The following is a 21,819-nucleotide window of genomic DNA, read 5'->3' on the forward strand; positions in this document are numbered from 1 at the left end:
ATGCCTGCTAATTGACGAAGTCTCAATTTTCCTTTGTAAATCAAGTCAGAGATTTTTTCCACATAAGTTTTTAATTTTTTATTTGGTTTATTTGGTAAAAATATCCATTCCAATATAATATCTTCCCTCTGCATTAATATTCCAGTAGGAGAACGCCTAGAAGGTAAGATAACCAAAATGCAATCCAGCTTTGGATCAATACGATTCACGTGTCCTTCATGCACTTTCTTTTCTACCAAGGCTAATTCTTTCTCAGCTTCAGGTGATAATTCTCTTGGACTATTTAAGTCCTTGTCACCTTCTAAGGTTTTGAACAAATTAGTCAGTTCATCATTTTTTACCCCAACAATAGTTCGTAGATGAGAAATATCTCCAAATAATCTTTGAAAGTCATTAAGAGTCTGTAGTCTATCTCTCCGAATTTGCACCTTTTGGGGTCTAATTTTTTGTAGCTCTATTTTATATCCTAAATAATTAATAGAATCTCCTCTTTGTATCTTTTCAGGAGCAATTTGTAATCCCCAGCAAGGCAAAATTTTCTTTACTTCTTCAAATATTATTTCTAAAGTATCTGTATTTGAGTCAGCTAGTAAAATATCGTCCATATAATGATAAATTATAGATTTAGGAAATTTTTTACGTATCACTTCCAATGGCTGTTGTACAAAATATTGGCACAGAGTTGGGCTATTCAACATTCCCTGTGGGAGGACCCTCCATTGAAATCTTTTAACCGGTTGAGAATTATTATAAGTAGGCACTGTAAAAGCAAATCTTTCTCTGTCTTTTTCTTGTAAGGGTATTGAAAAGAAACAGTCTTTTAAATCAATAACTATGAGAGGCCATCCTTTTGGTAACAGAGTAGGCAAAGGCATCCCAGATTGTAGAGAGCCCATCGGCTGAATTACTTTGTTAATTGCTCTAAGGTCTGTTACCATTCTCCATTTACCAGATTTCTTTTTAATAACAAATACAGGAGAATTCCAAGGGCTGGTTGATTCTTCAATATGCTGAGCATTTAACTGTTCTTCTACCAGCTCTTCTAAAGCCTGGAGTTTCTCTGTTGTTAAAGGCCATTGCTGGACCCATACAGGCTTGTCTGTTAACCATTTTAAAGGTAGAGCTGTTGGTGTCTTTGGAAGATCATCAGTTATTGTGCCCTGTTCTTGTATAATATGGATGGCTGGTGACCACTCATTAGAACAATATCTTCTAATATTTCTCTCAGTAACATGTGCTAGTTTATGATTTGTTTCTGAGATTGGAGGGATGTTAATCTGAGTATTCCATTGTTGCAACAAGTCTCGACCCCACAGGTTCATAGTTATGTTAGCCACATATGGTTTTAATTTTCCTCTCTGTCCTTCTGGACCTATACATTCGAGCCATCTTGCACTCTGTTTCACCTGAGATAATGTCCCAATTCCTAACAGTTGAACGTTTACCTCCTGAAGAGGCCAAGTTGGATGCCAAAATTCTGGTGCAATTATGGTAACGTCCGCACCTGTGTCTACCAGACCAGACAACAAAACACCATTTATTTTTATCGTTAATTTTGGTCTTTGTTCATTAATAGAAGTTTGCCAAAAAATTTTCTTTATGTTTTCTCCTGAATTTTCTATTCTCTCTGTTTCATCATTCTGACCAGCATGATTTATTCCAATAGGCATTTGGTTATTTAATCGCTCTCCAGAGCAGGCATTTCCTCTATGGCTGCCGGAAAGGTTTGAACTGGATTTGCACTGGGGGCCTGCCTGAGGCCCCTCTGGGAGTTTCCCGAAGACTGAGGCAAAGGATTACCCTGTCTGTCCTTTGTTGATCTACATTCGTTGGTCCAGTGTTTTCCCTTACCACACCTTCTGCATACTCCAGAAGGAAGGGGCATTCTGTTGCCATTGTTCCTTGAAGAAACATTGTTTCTGGAAATGACCTGTCTACAGTCCCTTTTCAAATGTCCTTGCTTTCCACATCCAAAACATCTAACACTCCTCAAACCTTTTGAAATTACTTCTCCTACCCATGTATCATCATGCTCATCAGCTTCAACATTAATTGTTTCTCTAATCCAATCTTCCATAGGTGCAGATCTTGCCCTTAATGGCCTGATTATTCTTTTGCATGCTGCATTCGCATTCTCAAAGGCCAAAGATTCAATTATTGCCTTACCAGCTTCTGAATCCGAGACCGTTCTCTTTACTGCTGAAGCCAGTCTTTGTAAAAAATCTGTAAAAGACTCTTTTGGGCCTTGCTTCACCTTTGTAAATGACTCAGATTTTTTTCCTGGTTCCTCAACTTTGTCCCATGCATTCAAGGCTGCCGTTCGACATAAAATTAGGGTTTGGACATCATATAAACATTGTGCTTGTGCTGAAGCATATTGGCCTTCGCCCATAAGCTGATCCTGGCAAACTTGTACTCCTTTATCCCTCCACTGTTTTTCTATGTTTTTAGCCTCCTCCTTAAACCAAGTCAGAAATTGAAGTCTCTGGCTGGGTTCCAGAACACCTTGTGCGAGGTCCCGCCAGTCCTGTGGTACTATCCTATTATATGTTGACCAAGTGTTTAACATTTGCTTTACATATGGGGAATGCATGCCATAAGATACTATTGCCTCCTTAAACCTTTTTAAATCCAACATTTCAATTGGAGCCCAAGTATTTTGTGTAGCTATTTGATCAGGCATCTGCTGTACTGTTACAGGATAAATTAAGGGTGACTGTGTGAAAACAGGCTTTCTTTCTGCAACCTTATGATCCCGACTTGAAACAACTTCACTGTTAATTTCTTCTGTCTGAATTTTTACAGGTTTAACAAGTTCTTCTAACGCTGTTATCCTGGCACTTAAATTGACTATCTTTTTAAATATTAAAATGTGGATTATTATAGTGATGAGGTGCATAATTCCACCAATACTAATATTATATAGTTGTTCCATTGCCAGACTGCCTAAAATTTCGAACAAAAACCAATTTTCTTCCAATGTACACATAAAACCCATTTGTTTTTTAATGTGGAAAAAATTCTCTTTTAGATAGTTTCCTTTAAAATATCTGATATATTATGACTTACCAAATCTGCGTAGAACAGTAGAAATCCGAGGGGATTTTCAAAGCAGCCACCTAGTGTCCCAGGTGTAAATCCAGAGAGAGAGAGAGAGAGAGAGAGAGAGAGAGAGAGAGAGAGAGGAGAGAACGCACAAGAAAGCGTAGCCGGCTAAAGCTTAAATGCAGCCACGTGTTCCCTCTTGTGCCGAGTCAAGGCTTGGGTCTGGCTTCCTTAAGCTCCGACCACGTGCGTTGGCTTTACAGACAGGGCCCTGTTCGGCAGGGCAGGTCTGAGTTGTTTGTAGCACCGGCTTTAGGCAAGCTGCTCACAGACCTAGGCCCGGGCTAGAAGTTGCTACCCGGACTAGGACGCCAGCAGCTCGGACTAAGAAGCCGATCGCCGCCGGCCGCCGTGTGCCGCCGCTGCCGCCGCCGCCGCGGGCCGCCTGCCGCCCTTGCGGGAAAGCGGACCTGCCGCCAAGCCAAGCAGTTTTTAATGGATTCTTGTCACGTTGGGCGCCAGATGTAGATGTAACCAACCGTCTTATTAAATAAGAAACACAGAAACAATGTAAAAGAGAAAGCCGAGAGGTCAGAGCTCAGAGCTAAAATCTCACCCTTCCTCCTGCTGTCCCAGCTTCGCGAAAAGAGACCTCCTTCCTGTCCGTTCGTATTTTTAAAGTATGTTGTTCTGCCTTCTCATTGGTTGTAAACCCAAACACATGACTGCCTCGTCACTGTCTGAATGTACAGCCCCCTAGGTCTTAAAGGCATATGTCTCCAATGCTGGCTGTATCCCTGAACACACAGAGATCTTATGGGATTAAAGGCGTGTGCCGCCACCGCCACACTCTTGCTATGGCTCTAATAGCTCTGACCCCCAGACAACTTTATTTATTAACATACAATCAAATTAATATTTCAGTACAAATCAGAATAATATTTCAATACAATTAGATTACCACCACACCTCGTTGCCCCAGTTAGGCCAATCCCTAAGCCATGCAGAGCATGACACACTGCCATTACTGACTGCCCTGTCTTCCTTCAAATGGGTTACCCCGGTAATTTAATGGAAAAGCATATAAAGGCACATTCACCAAGTGATTTTCAGGCCACAAACAAGTGACTCTTTCATCATGGTTAACAACCCTCATTATGACTAATCCCACTCCCCTGTGTCCGAGCTTTATAGTGTACAAAACAATTAGGCAGCCATTACATCTCATCTCATCTCCACATCATCTACCAATCACACTATTCTCACCTCTTTGGTGACTCCATCCTTGCCCTTCTTAGAAGGCACAGAGCACTGGCTGGGGCTGCTCCCAGGTGCTAGCCCTGTCCCAGACTCCGCTTCCTGAGCAGCATCCATCTCCTCACCATCACAGTCTGACCTCTTTCTCTTCCTTTGTGTTTCTAGGTCAGAACTCTGTGCTACTTCCTCAAACTCTACAATATATGGATAAAGTTCATTCACCATGTGGAGAACCTGGCCAGGCTGCAGCTTCATCTCTTGGTCCTTCCCGATGATGACGGAGTCAATGCTGGTGGGATTGACCCCCACCTGTGGATACACAATCATACTGTAAGCATAACAACAACAGCGCCATCATTAATAGACTGCTGCTGTATTAACCCCTTACTGTACAGTCACCCTGCCTATAGTTCACTCCATCACGTCCACCCTTGACAGAGGAGCTGCATTAGCTGGCAGAGTCTAAAGCAACAGCATAAGGAAACTATCAAGTAATAAATGGAAACCCAAGTCACAAACACACATACCTGCTTTACTTTGACATAGCCCTTGTTACACTCTGCTTTCAACTGTACTGAAAGACATAAGAAAACAGGAAACACAGATGCTACCAAAACCATGTACTCTGTTTTCCCGAAAGGACAACAAAGCCTGACTGCTACAGACAGCCCACAGATGAGCCTGATCTGCGTGTGCCTGGGTCTACAAATCCCAATTTCTTTTTTCTTTTTCTTTTTCTTTTCTTTCTTTCTTTTTTTTTTTTTTGGTTTTTCGAGACAGGGTTTCTCTGTTTAGCTTTGCGCCTTCCCTGGAACTCACTTGGTAGCCCAGGCTGGCCTCAAACTCACAGAGATCCGCCTGACTCTGCCTCCCAAGTGCTGGGATTAAAGACGTGCACCACCACCGTCCGGCAAATCCCAATTTCTAACAGCTTCAGCCCTTCCATAAAATGTCCATCAATGAGCTGGGCAAGACAGCACATGCCTGTAATCCCAGACTTGAGAAGAAGAGTCAAGATTGAGAGTTCAAGGCCAGCCTTGGCTGCATAGCCAGTGTGTGACATCAGTCTGGAATATGTAAGAACATCTTAAAGCCCACTTCTCACCCCCCAAAATAATTTATATCAGTGCACGTACTCCCTTAACTACTGCTAAAAACCTGGGGGGGTGGGGGTTGGAGAGACGGCTCACTGGCTAAGAACACTTGCTTGCTGTTGCCCGAGGACCTGAGTTTGGTTCCCAGCACCCACGCTGGATGGCTCATTCCTACCTTTGGCCCAGTTCCAAATCTGATGCCTTTGGCCTCCATAGCCAACTGTACTTAAATACACCCACTCAGAGACACACATATAATTTTAAAAAATAATAAAAATAAATCTTAGAGTAGAACATTTTTTAAAGTTAAAAACCACAATGACATTGTCAGTTGTCTGTTAGGGAAACTGCTAGTGGTAACATTTGCTTTGGCTTCTCATTCAGCAGATATTTGGTTATGCATCTGGGCCATGGTCAGTGTTATGGAAATTCTAAAATGTATTACGAAGGCAGACCTGACTGTTCAAGAACTAGGGGCTGACAAATGCCTGAACAGACATAAAATGGAGTTAGGATAAGATCATGACAAGATGGTGTTACTTCCTTTACTTCAGGCCGAATCTCTCGAGTTCAAAGTTAGCCTGGTCTACATAGAGAGCCCCAGTCCATCTAGGGGTACATAGTGAGACCCTGGTCTAGAGTGAGTTCCAGGACAGCCAGAGCTACACAGAGAAACCCTGACTGGGAAAGATAAATAAATAAATAAATAAATAAATAAATAAATAAATAAATAAATAAATAAATAAATAAATCTTAACAGCAAACAAATGCTCAATATCTTTCCCATTTTGAAGCTGGTTGTGGTGGTGCACACCTTTAAATCCCAGCACTTAAGAGGCAGAGGCAGGTGGGTCTCTGTGAGTTCAAGGCCAGCCTGGTCCATATAGTGAGTCCCAGGACAGCTAGGGTTACACAGTGAGACCCTGTCTCGCAAAAATAAAAATAAAAACTTTGAGGCAGCTTTCATGAGTCCCTGCAACCTCCTGGGACAGAACCCCTAACCAGAAGGGGTCACAGACTCTGCCAACAGGAAAAAAATTCCCAGCTCATGGTCAGAGAAGACTTCTACTATTAGGAAAAAAAAAAAAATCTATCAAGAGTTGGAGCTGAGCCAGGCAGTCTCTTTTGAGTTCAAGGCCAGCCTGGGCTACAGATCGAGATCCAGGACAGGCACCCAAAACTACACAGAGAAACCCTGTCTGGGGGGGGGGGGGGAGTTGGAGCTGAAGCTAAGGGGTAGAGGGCTTGTCTAACATGAACCTCGGGGGTAGGGAATATTACTATCAAGTGCCTAACAGAGAAAGAGGTAAAAGATATGTTCTTGGAAAACAGAAGTTCAAGCTGGCCTGAAGGAATAGAAAGAATGTTCTAGAAAGAGCGCTGCAGGACTGGACAGTATGAGTATGTTTGAGAAGGGTAACTAGCACTCATGTTCAGATAAGTCAAAAAGCATGTGGGGTTGAGATGGGGAACAAGAAGAGACACCACAGCCGGGCGGTGGTGGCGCACGCCTTTAATCCCAGCACTCGGGAGGCAGAGGCAGGCGGATCTCTGTGAGTTCGAGGCCAGCCTGGTCTACCAAGTGAGTTCCAGGAGAGGCGCAAAGCTACACAAGAGAAACCCTGTCTCGAAAAACCAAAAAAAAAAAAAGAAGAGACACCACAGCTGCTGGGGGGCAAGCCGGCGAACCCCCACACCCCTACACTTGCTGCTGTGAGAAGCGGGCAGATGGAAGCAGCAGCAGTTTGTATCCTGGACCTCCTCGGCTCAACATTCCAGCACACTTGACTAACTCATACAGGAAAGTCCATACTCACTGCTGGAGCAGTAACCCCAACTCTGAATCCAGAACCTTAGGGTTACAGGGACATACTGCAGGCAAGGGTGAGCATGCCACAGTGTGCAGGAAAATATCGTGTGTGTGTGTGTGTGTGTGTGTGTGTGTGTGTGTGTGTGTGTGTGTGTGTGTGTTTCCCCTTAAAACATACGATAGACAAGCTGTTTGCCGCAGTCTTACAAAGATCGACCCTCTGTGTAAGGCAGGATGTAAAGGCTGCCGCCATCCCCACTGCCTCTCAGACATGGTATTTGTCTTGCTGCTCAATGCACAACCCCTGGGCAAAGCAGGGTCCAAGACTCAACCCTGCCACTCCAAGGGAACAGGATGGCAGCCACCTGTTCCCATCCCTTACCTGAACCTGCCTTAAGTGTTACTACATGGTGAAGGCAGAATCCAGGATGGACCAGCCCTTGTGTTAGCTAAAAGAACATACTTTATGAGCCTTGTTTGAGATTATAATAGGTTTTCCAGCAAAAACACCCAGAAATGTGCATCACTGGTTACCACTATCCTCTACAACTCAACAGTCATCATCTTCACATTCCTATGACCAGTTAGTTACCTTGCTGGCGAGAACATTTCTTATCTGTGATCTTGGTCTCTGGGCTTCGACCAATCACAACTGCTTCCAAATGGGGAAGTCTGATTCGCTGATGCTGGCTGTCCTGTCTCACCAACCAGCACACCCGCATCATCGCTCTGAAAACAAAGAGGATCACTGGAGAGCAAATCATCCAGGCCACACCCAGCCTCACCACACATGACTGCGAGGATGTTCACAGAGGCAGGTGACTTCACCTTCCTAGTCTCAACTTCCTCCTCTATAAAGCTGTGATAATGACAGGACTCAGGAGGCTGCTGGGGATTAATGAGATAATACAGGGAAATATTTTCCTTTGCCAAGCATGCTAAGCATTCAAATATTTGTTACACATTCCTTGATATCCGGTGCTGGGCATTAGGCTATATGCAGAGGGTCCCTCAGAAGTGAGTAAAAGACTGTTCCTGTAATTTGAGGAGCTTGGAATAGGGTATATCGGGGGAGCCCACAGAAGTTTCCTTGTGAGATCTGAGTTTGCCTGACACAGCAGAGATGCACAAGGGGATGATCTGACCATGGGCAAGGCTACCAGGTGGTTGGAAGGATCTGCGCTTGGCTGTGCCTTGGGGAAGGTCTTTTGTTCCTCCCCTTGGCATTCCTTTAAAAGCTCTTTGGCAGAGATAGTCAGGGCCCGAGGCTATTCTATATTCCTGTCTGTCTCTCTCTCTAGCTATATTTCTCTCTAATATTTCCCGCTGCTCCTGCTCAAGAGTACCCTGAGGGGAAGTGGGAATAGATTGGCCCCCCACAGTATATGAGCAGACAATTCATACCCTAGTTACTGTGGTATGATCCAAGCACTGTAAGACATTAGCCCAGTGATAGAGCTGACCCTTGAGAGTATTAAAAAAGATTTCATGAAGAAGGGCTATGTATACAAGGTTTGGGGTTGGGAAGGAGCGTGCCTGTCAGAGAACCAAGAATTAAGACGTGGATCAAGAGAGATGACTGAACAGTGTGTGCATTTGCACCTAGATAGATAGTAGCTCACAATAGCTCTAGTTCCTGGGGGTTTTCCACATCATTTTCTGCCTTCTGCAGGTATTGAATGCACGTGGTTCACATATTGACATGCACACACATACACAGACACATTCTCTCTCAAAATAAGGGCTAGGAATGTAGTTCGGTGGGACAATACTTACCTAATGTGTGCAAAGCCCTGGCTTCAATGTCCCTCCCCTCCAAACAAAAAGAAGAGAGGGAGGGAAACTTAATATATATATAACGATACCAGAGATCTGAAGAACTTTTTTTCTTTTAGATTTATGTGTGTGAGTGTTTTACTTGTATATATCTGAGTGCACCATATGTGTGCAGTTCCCAGGGAGGACAGAAGAGGGCACCCTCTAGCACCACTTTTCTTTTTCCTAGGGGTCTCACTTCAGCACTGGCTAGCCAGGAACTTATTGTGGAGACAAGGCTGGCCTCTGTCTCCCACATATCACGTTTCAAGCCAGCCAAGACTGCATAGTGAGATCCTGTCTCAGGAACAGGAGGAGGAGGAGGAAGGCAAATCTAGGAGATACACTTATCTTCCGGTGAACCTTGGAAAATAACAAAAGAGTGAGGAGAGAACCAAACACAAGACTTCTAATCTAGCCAGACATGTCCAGGACTTCAACCCCAGCACTAAGGAGGTGGAGGCAGAGGCAGGCAGATCTCTGTGAGGTCTAGGCCAACCCTGTGTACATACTGAGTTCCCAAACAGCCAAGGCTACATGAGACTCTGTCTCCAAAAAAAAGGAGGGGGATCCTAATTTGGAAGATGCCATTAGACAAAATGAAGGCTTTATAAGAAGACACTATTTAGAAATGGAGGTGAAGAACTGGAGAGATGCTCAAAGGTTAACAGCACAGATTGCTCTTGGACAGACACCAAGTCTGGTTCTTGGCCCCCCACGTCAGGCAGCTTGCGACTGCCCGTAACCCTGGCTCCAGGGGACCTGATACTGTGGCCTCTGTGGGCACCTGGACCCCCGTGCACCACCCATCCCCCACCACTCACACACATAATTAAAAACAATAAAAATAAATCTTTTTCCTTTTGAAAAGAGATGAAGAAGGAGCAAATTCATATTGGTTCCCTTGACTATTGTTTTGTTGGGGGGGGTAGTAGGTTTGTTTTTGTTTTTTCTTATGTTTGCTTGTTTTGGGGGGGGCTATCTTTTGTGTGTGGGAGAGAGAGAGGTGGAATGTGTATATTGGGGACCAAACCCAGGACCCTGCCCTTGCTAAACAGGCAGTCTACCACTGAGCTAAATCCCCAGCCCTGAATTACATGGGAACACAATTACTTGACATGTCTTGTGGGAGACCCGAGAGTTAAGCTGAGACACACAGACAGGAAGCTCAGGAGGATGGATGAACTGAATGCGTCTGACAAGCATCAGCGTGCCACAGAAGCTGAAGCAAAGAAAAAGAACACAGTGACCCAGGAGGGCAGAAGAGAGAATCAGACCCAGGCCAGGACTAGGTCTTCAGGATGTCTCTCTAGCTTCTAGAGCAGCGGGTCTCAAGCTAACGCTGCTGCGACCCTTTAATACAGTTCCTCGTGCTCCGGTGACCCCCAACCACACTTCTTTGTTGCTACTTCATAACTGTAATTTTGCTATGGTTGTGAATCATAATGTAAATAACTGATATTCAGGATATCAGATGGGTGGTCCCTGTGAAAGGGTCCCTCATCCCCCAAAGGGGTCATGGGTCATGATCCACAGGTTGAGAACTGCTGTTCCAGCACCTTATCAATGCCCAAGCTTCTAACACCTCAGGGATATCTTGCCTCCTCCCAAGCAGCTCCAGTGCCTTGTGCTTTGCCCAAGTGCTGTATTCGGGAACAAAGAACAAAGAAATGATGTTCTCAAAAGAGAGACTATGGTTACCATCTGCAAAGACAGGACTGTGCAAGGCAGGATGAGCTTGAGGTGCACAATCCCAGGAATTGATTAGTGTGAGCACACACAGGCCAAGGAGGTTCAACAGCCTCTGTCAGTCAGGAAAGGGTTCCGAAACCACCCAGCCAGAGCTGGCCAGCAGCCAAGGGGACCTTCAGGAAGGAAGGACTGGGAGAGGCACCTCGCTTTAAAGAGCACAAGTGATAGCACAGGTTCCCACAGGCGAGAAGGCAGCTGGGCCACACCAGGGATGCTGCCTCAAGAGGCAGCCAAAAAGGGGGGCAAACATTAGTGACGAACACCAGGATGAGCAGCTGAGCTGCACATCATCCGCAGCAAACAACTGCCAAGTTTCACACAGCAGAGTAAGATGAAACACCAGAAGCCAAGAACACCTGGCCAACAGCTATGTGTAGGCCGGAAAGTGCAGAGAGCTAGGGTCAGAGACTAGTCCAGAAGCCGGTATTATACCAGGGGCCAGAGAGTCCAAAGGACAATTCAACAGGTCTCTGAGAGGAGTCGATATGAGTCTAAAGTCAGCTGTTCACCTAAGATCCCAAACCTGGGCCCAGCTGTATGGTACTACAGGCAGGTCCCATCTACAACGCTATGTTCCATGGGGCATCTGTTTGCACCTGCTACAAATTGATGGCTGGGCAGGTAATGGCCAGAGAAGTGAAGCAGGTCCTCATTGGGCATTGAGAAACAAGTCACGTGATTGACCACTCCCTCAAACAAAGAAGCTAGCAGACAGTGCAGCTTCTGAGTAGAAACAGAGAGGATCCAATAGACAGCTAGGAACATGACAAGACCATGGAAATGGCCCTCCCTTCTGCCACAAATACATACACATTTTCTTCCCTGACGTCCTTAAGTGGTGATGTTCCAGCGCAGTACTCCCTAGGAAGCTGATGCAGTGACCGCACAATGCTCACAAACTTTAACCAGTAGGCTGGCCCACTGGGGCCTCCAGACCCGACTTCTGGGAATTAATGACTTTAGAACACAGGGAACACAGGATGTGTGCTCCTGAATCTTAAGCAAACCCTCCAGTAAAATCCCATAAACTACAAGAGTCAAGCCTACTTTAGCACTGTGTTCCCCAGCGTTTACTGCTTGCCATACAACAAGCCTACAATAAACCAGCAAGCTTACAAGAAATGTTCGCAGATAACTGACCAGATGATAACATAACCCTCCCAAAGTTTTCAAGGTTTTCCACCTTTACTTCCCAGAGCTCCTCTCAGGCTCCCTAAGACGGGGGTCTCACTGTGTAGCTCTGGCTGGCCTAGAACTTGCTATAGGCCAGAATGGTTTTAAACTCACAGAGATCCACCTGCCTCTGCCTCCCGAGCACTGAGATTAAAGGCATGTGCCACCACACCCAGTTGGGTTTCTCTTATTAAAGTAGAATGCCCCAAAAGAGGAGCAACTCACTCCACCATTCCCTCCCACTTCTGCAAGGTCTATTTGCTAAGTACACCACTGTATGCCACTCCCTGACTAATTCTGACTCTTGGGGAACACAAATGACCGGAAGATGACACAAGGCCAGTAATCCATCTGGAAGCACTGCTAGCACAAGACTTTTCTGCAAAAAAAATCATAAATCCGCCACACTGACAACTGAACTTAGCACAACTAAGGAACTGGAGTTTTTACTTTAGACTTTGTTCCCAACTAACACAGATGTGGTGATACAGTGTGTACCCTAATAAACTTGCCTGAGGATCAGAGGACAGAGCCAGCCACTAGATTAGAAACAGAGCCAGGCAGTGGTGGCACACACAACTCTAATCCCAGCACATGAGATCTCACGCCTTTGCTTGGGAAGCACACACGCCTTTAATCCCAGGAAGTAATATGGCAGGGCAGAGAAAGCTATATAAGGCGTGAGGAAACAGGAACTCACTCTCTTTAGGTTGAGGATTTTGCAGAGGTAAGAACTAGTGGCTGGCTGTTCTGCTTCTCCGATCTTTCAGCTTTCACTCTAATATGTGGCTTTGGGTGTTTTATTAAAGACCATCTAAGATTCGAACAACTCATAACCACAAGTGGCTGTGGACCACTAATGTCCAACACAGACTTGAATTTAAGACTCTAGGCTTCTAACTCCTCAAAGGTTACTTATTTCACAGAACTGGCCCTACTGGCCATTCTCACTCTTCCCTCCCTACAGCCCACCCTCACACACACACACACACACACACACACACACACACACACACACACCCTTCAGGAATGACCTGTTGCAGCACTGTTCCTGAGTAAGTTATTCTAAACATGGTATTCTGATGTTACCTTATCCTCCTCTCCTTCCTAAAAACCCAAGTCTTTGTCAGATTTTAGGTCCCACCTCATCCCTGAGGCCGACTGAGTCCTCATCTTTCTTGTACAGCTTCACAGTTCTGAGAGCCCTGGGAACAGACTCCCCACCGCCTTCTCTTCAAGAAACATGGAAGAAAGGTCCCTGGAGATCACTGCTGTGGGCGCCTGGTCTTATGTCCCAGGACCCCCAGTGTTCAGCATAACTTATCAAGAGCACACTACATGGCAGGCCCTGTGCTGTCCCGTTTACGTCGTCTCAATGTCCCTCTATGGAAAATTAAAGCTGAGACAAGCAAGAGCCATGCCAGGCAACAAGGACACTGTGCGCCAGAGTTAGGGTCTGAACTCTTTCCAAAGAATAGGTTCTTAACCACTACATGATATTGTTTGGGGGCTCACTCATTCAATCAATCAAGATTGTTTCATGCCTACTCTGCATTTCATGCTATTCTAGCACAGAATCATAAGCTAATATATATGCCCTGCCTTCAGAAGCCTCCAATCTCAGAGAAGACCCAGAGATAATCATAATCAGTGTGGTATGGTTTGTTTGTAGAATAGTATGGAAACACAAGCCTTTAGGACCATGTGAAAGATGGTTTCCTGGAGACGGGTGTAAGCAGAGCCTTGTAAACTTGGTTAATTTGGTAGAAACAGGCAGCCTAATTGAGCACTAAGAACCAGAAAATGGAATTAGGAAGACATTTCTAGGCAAAAGGAACAAGGGCAAACACACACACAGACACCGCACACTGTGCACGGAGAAGCTAACGCGGAAGGCATCGGAGGAACTGGAGACCCAGCGAGGTCCAGATAAGCCCCGGGTGACTGGCTGACGAGCTGGAAATTCGCAAGTTTCCCTAGACTGTGTAACTCAGTAGACAGTGACGTTGGTTGAAAGAATGGGAGAAAGAACAAATACATGAGCAGACAAATCAATAAGGACCAAGCAGGAATTGAACGAAGATGTCCTTACAAAGATCATCTTGGGAAGAAGTATTTAAAAAAATATGCATTGCTTCCCCCACATGAAAAATTCTGTATAAAGGAGTCTATGATGAAGGACTGTAATCTCAGTACTCAGGAGACACAAGCAGGCTAGCCAGAAGTTTGAGGCCAGACTAATCTACCTACTGTGACCCACCTTGAAAAAGAAAAGTTGCCCAGGCCCAGTGGCATACGGCCTGTATCCCATCACTGGGAAGTGGAGACAGGAGGATCGGCAATTCGAGGCCAGCTGGGCTACGTGAGACCTGGTCTCAACCCAAGGAGGGTGGCAGGGGCTCTAGGAAATCCCCAATCTACGTCAAATTCTCAAAAGTAATTCCCCATCAACTCCAAACGGATGGGATTTCAAACACCCCTGCTTTGCTGAACCACAGTCTCCGCACTGAGAAAGGCCTTGTCGCCGCCGCCGGCATTCCTAAGGCCCGCTGAGGACACTGAAGACAGAGCACCTCAAGTTACCCCAGGAGGGCGTTCTTGGCAGAAACACTTTCCCGACAAGCCGAACAGCCCGGTTGGCATGACAGTGTCCACTGTTATCTACAAATCTTCTCCTGCTGATCTTGCGGCCAACTAGATACAGGAGTCGGGTGGGGGTGGGGGTGGGGGGAGAGGGGGAGGGCGCACGGGAGCAGCGGGGCGGAGACTAACACTCTCTCTCCTGAAACCCGCCCACCGCAGCACGACCAAGGGTGGAGCCTGGTCCGCCCAGAAGGACGTCTCGAACTCGACACTCAGGGCCACCGCTTCGGGTTGGCAGCCCGGGCCGAACGCCCGCGGCCTCTTCTAAGCCAACCAGCAGAGGAGGCAGGGCGACCACCAGCTTACCTCGACTGCAGACACTCACAAACCCGCTCGCGACGCCACTGCGCCCCGCCACTTCCGGTGCTGGGAGATGACGTCATAAAGCGGCTGCCTAGCAACCGGTGGTGGTTCCACCATCTCTTGGAGGATTGGTAGAAACCGTCTCTCGCCTAGGTGGAAAAGTGGTGACTCCAAGTGGCTCCTACCGGCTTGTTGTCCCCCTGAGGACAGCTCCTTTGCCTTCTCCGAGGCATCCGGCTGTCACTGCCTTCCAGTCTCTGAATCCGGACAGGTTTCAGGCAGCGATCTTCTGTGGCTTGTACACGCAGCCGTGTCGTCTCTTGGCACTTCCTCCTCAGGATGCTTGCTGCATTTTAAGGCCATCTTTGAAAGGGAAGGAATGAATGAGGTTGGAGGTAGCGAGACAAAACTCATTCTGTAGCCCAAGCTGGCCTTGAACCAGTGAGAATCCTCCAGCCTTAGCCTCCCCAGTGCTGGGATTGCAGGTGTGAGCCGCCAAACGCAGCTTTGGGGCCATCGTTTAAGCTGCAGGCTAGGCTGCCTTACCACCCACGATCAAATCACACTTTTCTTTCTCCCTTTAAGGAGAAGACTGGAGAGAGAGACAGAGGGAAGCCTGCTAAGTTTTTTGTTGTTTTAATGATGTCTTCACTAAATGAACTGATGGCAATCAGAAAGGCAGGAGGTTGGGATGACATATTTGTACGGATTTTTATAGTAATTCCAGGACGTTCCCTAAAAGTCTTGTGTTGTAAATCACCAAAGACTTCTTGGCAGTTGAAAGAATTCCTATCTTGTGAGTAAAACCAGAATGTAGAATCTGAAACTCAATAAAAAACTGAACCTTAAGGGGTCCCTTTTTTCTCTCTCTTTTGTTTGGATGTTTAAACAATGTCTCCTTGTACCCTAAGCTGGCCTCAAACTCAAGATCCTCTTGCCTCTACCTCTGAAATGCTGGGGTCACGGGCCTTCACCACGAAGCTCAGCTAGGAACTCTCTTGTTTCTTGATCAAAATGGGTTACTATTGTTTGCTTCTGCGGAAAGGCAGACTCCACTATCTGATGGAGCTGACAAGACAGGATGGGAGGATGTTCCAGGGAACAAGGGAGAGAGATGCTTTTGTCAGCCGAGAAGATATGGATATATATTAGGATCAGAGCAGGAAGGGAGGAAGGACCTCAAGTCGTCTAAGTCTCAAGGCTGAGAATGTGGTTCACAGCTGCTTATGATACCGAGGCACCTCTGGTGGCCCAACAGTTTGAGTTCTCCCTCAGGATTAAGCCTCTTAGCCAAGGCTTCTTTCTACCCAGCCTGACTTGTGTCTCTTGCAGCTCCAAGATGAACGGCATCATTTGTAGAAAATTGGGCAGGGTTTTCATAGCCAGCACATTAGATCTAAGCCATTGTGGACAGCGCAGTGACCAGAAAAACAAGGTTGTTGGGAACAATGCATGGCTAAGGGCATGGCAGGCACTTAAGACATTCACCGGTTTCACATTGTTAGGGGACAAAACACCATAAATTTTTCCACTTCTCGATGAATCAAACAACTACTTGTTTCACCCCCTAAAGCCCCACCATTCTGCTCTTAGAGTCCATGGGTTTGGCAATCCTGGAAATATCGTGTAAGTGAAATCATATAGTGTTTGTCTTTTGTAGCTGATTTGTTTCATTTAGCTTGGTGTAAAGTTTCATCTACAATGTGGCACATGTCAAGACTTCCTTTTGAACGCTAAAGTTTTCTTTGAACTTTTGTTTGAGTATTCTTTCTTTTATAATTTATTTTACGGGTGTTTTGTATGCATCTATGTCTGTATACCATGTGTGTGCCTGGTGCCTGAGGAGGCCCACAGAAGGAAGATCGCTGGGACTGGGGTTACAGGAGGTTGTGAGCTACGGGATGTGTGTTGGGAATAGAACCAGGATCTTCTGGGGGACTAATCAATCAGTGTTCCTAACTGCTGTGCCATCTCACCAGACCCCATATTATTCTTGCTTGCTTGCCCTTCCCCCCCCCCCCACCCCATTTTTTTAAAGACAGAGTCAAGCTGGCCTTAAAAGATGACCTTGAATTCCTGATCCTCCTGCTTCAGTTTCTTTTTGGTTTTGTCTTGTTTTTGAGACAAGGTCTCACTATGTAGCTCTGGCTGTCCTGAAACTCTTTTTGTTTGTTTCTTTGTTTTTTTTTTTGTTTTTTTTTTTTTTTTTTTTTTTTGGAGACAGGGTTTCTTAATGTGTCTTTGGGAGCCTATCCTGGAATTTGCTCTGTAGCCCAGGCTGGCCTCGAACTCACAGAGATCCGCCTGCCTCTGCCTCCCGAGTGCTGCAATTAAAGGGCATGACAATGCCCAGCATCCACCTTAATTTGTAAGAAGGGTCTCTCGCTGAACCTGGAGCTCACTGGTTAGGTTAAACTAGCCCATAAGCTACAGGATCCTCTTGTTGGCCTCCTCAGCACTGGGATTATAGGCACAAGCTACTACACTGGCCTCTTTTACTTGGGTCCTGGAGATCTAAACTTAGGTCCTGTTGCCGCTGGGACAAGCATTTTACCAACTGAGCCGTCTCCCCAGCCCTGGTCACTTTATTTTTAATACTTTGAAAACTTCCATAACGCTTTCCGTAGCGGCTGCGTGGTTTTACATCCCCATAACAGTGCCCAGACTCAGTTCTCGGCACGCTTGCCAAAGCTTCTTATTTGTAGTTGTTTTTGTTGTTGAAAGCATCCACCCTCACCCACTGTTGGGTAATGTCTCAGTGTGGTTTTGATTTACAGTTCCCTGATGATTAGTGCTATTGCTCTTTGTATACGATTATTTTCCACTTGTGTGTACCTTCTTTGGAGAAATTTCCAAATCTTTTGGCCATCTTAAAATCAAGTTACTAGTATTTGTGTGATATTGTAGGAGTTTTGGGGAGTGGATGACAGAGCTCAGAGGTCGAGCATTTAAGAACATATGAGGTCCTAGGTTTAAGCCAGAGCACCACACAGAAAAACTGTAGGATTTTTTACTCACTCTTGATCCTGCCCTCTGATTAAATTGACCAGTGTTTCTTCCCGTTGTTCAGGTCTCCCTCTCAGGCTGTTAACTGTAACCACAGATGCACAGGAGCCTTTTATTTTGTGTCTGACTTACTTGCCTGTAATCCTGCCTCTGCTTTTGGTGTCGAGTCTAAGAAGTCATTGCCAAATGTGCCATGGAGCTCTGTGCTACCTTCTAAGGACTCGGGAGTTTTAGGTCTTCGGTTCATTTGTGCTTGTTTTTAGACTGTATAACGCGGAAGTCCAGCTGCATCTTTGCTCTGATTATCTATTTTCCCAACACCATTCGCTGAAAAGACTGTGCTTTCCCCATTGGTATGTATCCTTGTTGAAAATGCACTTGATCGTGTATGTAAGGACTTATTTCTGGGGTTTCTGGTCTGTCTCCTTTATGTAGGTGTGTCCAGAATCACATTGTTTTAATTACCACAGCTTTGTGATGATGTTTGAAATCAAGAAGTGTGAGAATCGCCAGCTTTGTTCTTATTCAAATTGCTTTGTCTGTTCTACTCTGGATTTGTTTGACTGTTTTAGCCAAGTCTGAAATGAAAATCAGTTTTGTGATCTTTTGGAAACAAAGCAATAAATGTAGCAAATTCTGATGAACAGCTAGAATAATTAACTTGCTCCCTGGGCTAACACTGTCTGCATTCAGCTAGTTGACAAGCTGGCTGTTTCTGTGAGAAAGGAAAGCTCATCTTTGAGACTTGGAAGACTTCCAGGACTCCTGGTCTGAGAAAAAGGTGATTGTAGCCAGAGACTGTGGTCCACTGGTCTGCAGTCTTGTTCCAAAGGAAAGCAGGGAGTTCTGAGAAAGTGTGCAGCTGGAGAACTGTACTTTGTTTTTGCTTTTGTATTTGGGTATACTAAGATTCCCCAGAGAGACAGTAAAGAAAGGATTGGGGGAAGTCCAGAAAGACCTGTCTCTTGCTGAGTGTAATGGTAATGCCTGTTACACCAGGACTCAGAGGTAGAAATGGAAGCATCATGAGGTCAAGGCCAGATATGGGCTCCATAGGTAAAGCCCAGCCTGAGCCACAAAGTGAAAAGAGGGCAGGGCTTGGGGTGTAGCCCAGTGACAGAGTGCTGCCAAGTATATGCTAGGCTCTAGGCCTGGAGACCGGGGATAGGGAGGAGAGAAAGAGCACAATACCTACAAAGATCCCATAGCAAGGCTCTTAGCCCATCAGAGTCCAAGGGAGCTGAAAGTTCAGCGGAGTTGTTAGTGGAAAGCAATGGTCAGATCTGAGCAAGGATTAGACATCAGATAGTAGACGACTTAGGAACTGTGTGTGTGCTCATCATTCAGTAAACACTATAAAACCAGAAGGGGCTAAGTAAGTAAAGTATTTGCCCTGCAAGTATGAAGAGCAGAGCCTGGATCCCAAGAGCACATGCAAAGAAAGCCTGGTGAGGCTGGGCAGTGGTAGCGCATGCCTTTAATCTCTGTGAGTTCGAGGCCAGCCTGATCTACAGAGTGAGTTTCAGGACAGCTAGAAATACACAGAGAAACCCTGTCTTAAAAAACAAAACAAAAGCCAGGTGGTGGTACATGCCCTTAATCCCAGCACTCGGGAGGCAGAGGCAGGCCTGGTCTACAGAGCGAGATCCAGGAAAGGCTCAAAGCTACACAGAGAAACCCTGTCTGGGGGGGGAGGGGGGGACGACAAAACAGCTGGAGTAAGTTTAAGGGAATTTGGGGAATCCTTTGAGGAACTTCAGTGAAATGTTTTCATTGTAATTACAATAAAGACTTTTAAAACAGAGTAGTTTAGGGGCTGGATATATCTCAGTGGCACAGAACTTGCCTAGCATGCACAAGGCCCCATGTTTGATCCCTGGCCCCAGTAAATATATACTTGGCAAACTAATTAATTTGGCCAAATAGCAAAATATTTAAGTTTTATAAGAAACTTGTTTGGGCCAATAAGCTCTTTGTGACTTTGTTTTCCCTGCTAAAATACTGACAGGATTTATGACTGTATTTTAGTGATAGTATTTTCAAATCCCTGGCTTTCGTATCTGTCCTTGGCACACCAGTTGAGACTTTCTGTCCTATAAGCATGATGGTGTGCCCATAAATTGTACCCTACAATTTCCCTTAAAATACTGCACCTACCATTTACACTTTATTGTCTCCAACTCCTGTTTGTAGAACTGGCGAACTTCTCCTGATGTGTGCTCATATAATGACTTAACTCTCTGAAGGACCTAATCTCTAAGAGTGGAGAAGCTTAGCCACTGTACCCCCAAGTGCTCACGTTCATTCCACTGACGGCATTGTTAGAACTCCTTTTTCACTTTTTACATTTGGGGTGTGTGTGTGTATGTGTGTGTGTGTGTGTGTGTGTGATGTGGGTGTGTGTGTGTGTGTGTGATGTGGGTGTGCTCATGCCACGTCGGGAGTGTGGAGGTCAGAGGATAACCTTGGCAAGTCAATTCTTACTCTTCACCATGTGGGTCTTGGAAATCTAGTTCAGGTGGTCAGGCACAAAGATAAAAGTATAACATTTATACAGCACACCTGCTGAGCCATCTTGCCGGCCCTGTTAGAACTTATTTCAATTTGGTAATTTTTATTTGTGAAAATTATAAATGCTGTGGTACATATTAGAATTTCTTAGAAACATTAAGAAAGACACAAATAAAAAGGAAAGCAGAAGACACCGGAATTCTCTCTGACTCAACCCATTTGCCTTCCACTAGCTCTTCATTATTATTATTATTATTATTATTATTATTATTATTATTATTATTTATATTCCTTGCTCTTTCTTCTTCTCCTTCTCCTTTCTTCTCCTTTCCCTTCTTCCTCTTCTTCTTTTCTTCCTCCTCCTCCTTTCTTTTTTTTTTTTGAGACAGAGTTTCTCTGTGTAGCCCTGGCTGTCCTAGAACTCACTCCATAGACTAGGCTGGCTTTGTACTCAAGAGGTCCACCTGCCTCTGCTTCTCTAGTATTGGGGTTAAAGGCATGCACCACCACTGCCTGTTTGAATTTCTTGAGTACACTCCATGGCTGTTCTTGAGTTGAAACCTGGAATACCTCTGATTACCTTAAAGGTTAGTGATGCTGCCTTTTGTACCATCCCCAAATCGTATAGATTCTGCACTATCCACCCTCAGCCTCAGGAACACAGACAGATCATAGCAGTTCCCAGTACAGGTGAATCTGGCAGTCAGCTGACTCCTCCTGCTGCCCTAGTGGGAGGACCTGGATCTCAGAGCCAACATGGACACCATGGACACCATACTCTCCAGGGTCATCTTGGCCTCCAGCCAGATGAAACCCAAGTGGCTCTTACTTTCCAAGGGCTGGTATATTTATTGGTTCATTCAGCCCTAAGCATCCTGCATTGTTCTAGGAGCTAGGGCTATCTTGGAAAACAAAACAAAATTCCTGCTTTCAAGGAATTTACAAGTCAGACATGGCAGCATATCCACCTATAATCTCAATATTTGAGAGGTAGAGGCAGGAGGATCTGAAGTTCAAGGTCATCCTCAAGTATATATAGTGAGTTCAGGACATTCCTGGTGGCTATGAGACTTTGTCTTCAAATACAAGCCAGTAGTAGGATATGCTGAAGAAGAAGAGCAGACAGATCACAAGTTCTAGGCTAGTCTGGGCTATACCTTGGCCCAGCAAGATGGCTCAGCAGGTAAAGACACTCACTGCCCAAACCTGATGACAGCCTGAGCTTGATCCCGGTGTCCCACGTGGTGAAAAGAGAGAACTCCCACAAGTTGTCCTATGACCTCCACACAGGTACTATGACACTCTCACCTACACAAATACATACATGCAGTAATTTTTAAATAACTATAGAGGTGACTCCGCAGCTAAGATTGCATGCTGCTCTTCAGAGACTGGAGCTGAGTGCCCAAC

General features: G+C 45.5%; 1 protein-coding gene across 4 annotated transcripts in view; it reads right to left on the reverse strand.

The window, feature by feature from the left end:
* The window catches only part of Aptx (aprataxin), a 30,794-nt gene extending 15,739 nt beyond the window's left edge, over positions 1–15,055 (reverse strand). Inside the window, exons 1-4 of one of the 4 annotated variants that reach the window (XM_042270989.2) lie at positions 14,896–15,055; positions 7,799–7,935; positions 4,830–4,876; positions 4,525–4,611 (exon numbers count right to left, since the gene is read on the reverse strand). In XM_042270989.2, the coding sequence (XP_042126923.2) occupies positions 4,525–4,611; positions 4,830–4,876; positions 7,799–7,935; positions 14,896–14,972 (348 nt within the window). In that variant the 5' untranslated portion in view covers positions 14,973–15,055. Of the gene's footprint in view, positions 1–4,311; positions 4,612–4,829; positions 4,877–7,798; positions 7,936–14,529 lie in introns of all 4 variants that reach the window. The other 3 variants (XM_006975329.4, XM_042270987.2, XM_042270988.2) reach the window with 3 other exon arrangements.
* Positions 15,056–21,819: the final 6,764 nt, after the last annotated feature.

The sequence above is a fragment of the Peromyscus maniculatus genome, chromosome 2 (genome assembly GCF_049852395.1).
Source record: "Peromyscus maniculatus bairdii isolate BWxNUB_F1_BW_parent chromosome 2, HU_Pman_BW_mat_3.1, whole genome shotgun sequence".
NCBI lineage: Eukaryota > Metazoa > Chordata > Mammalia > Rodentia > Cricetidae > Peromyscus > Peromyscus maniculatus.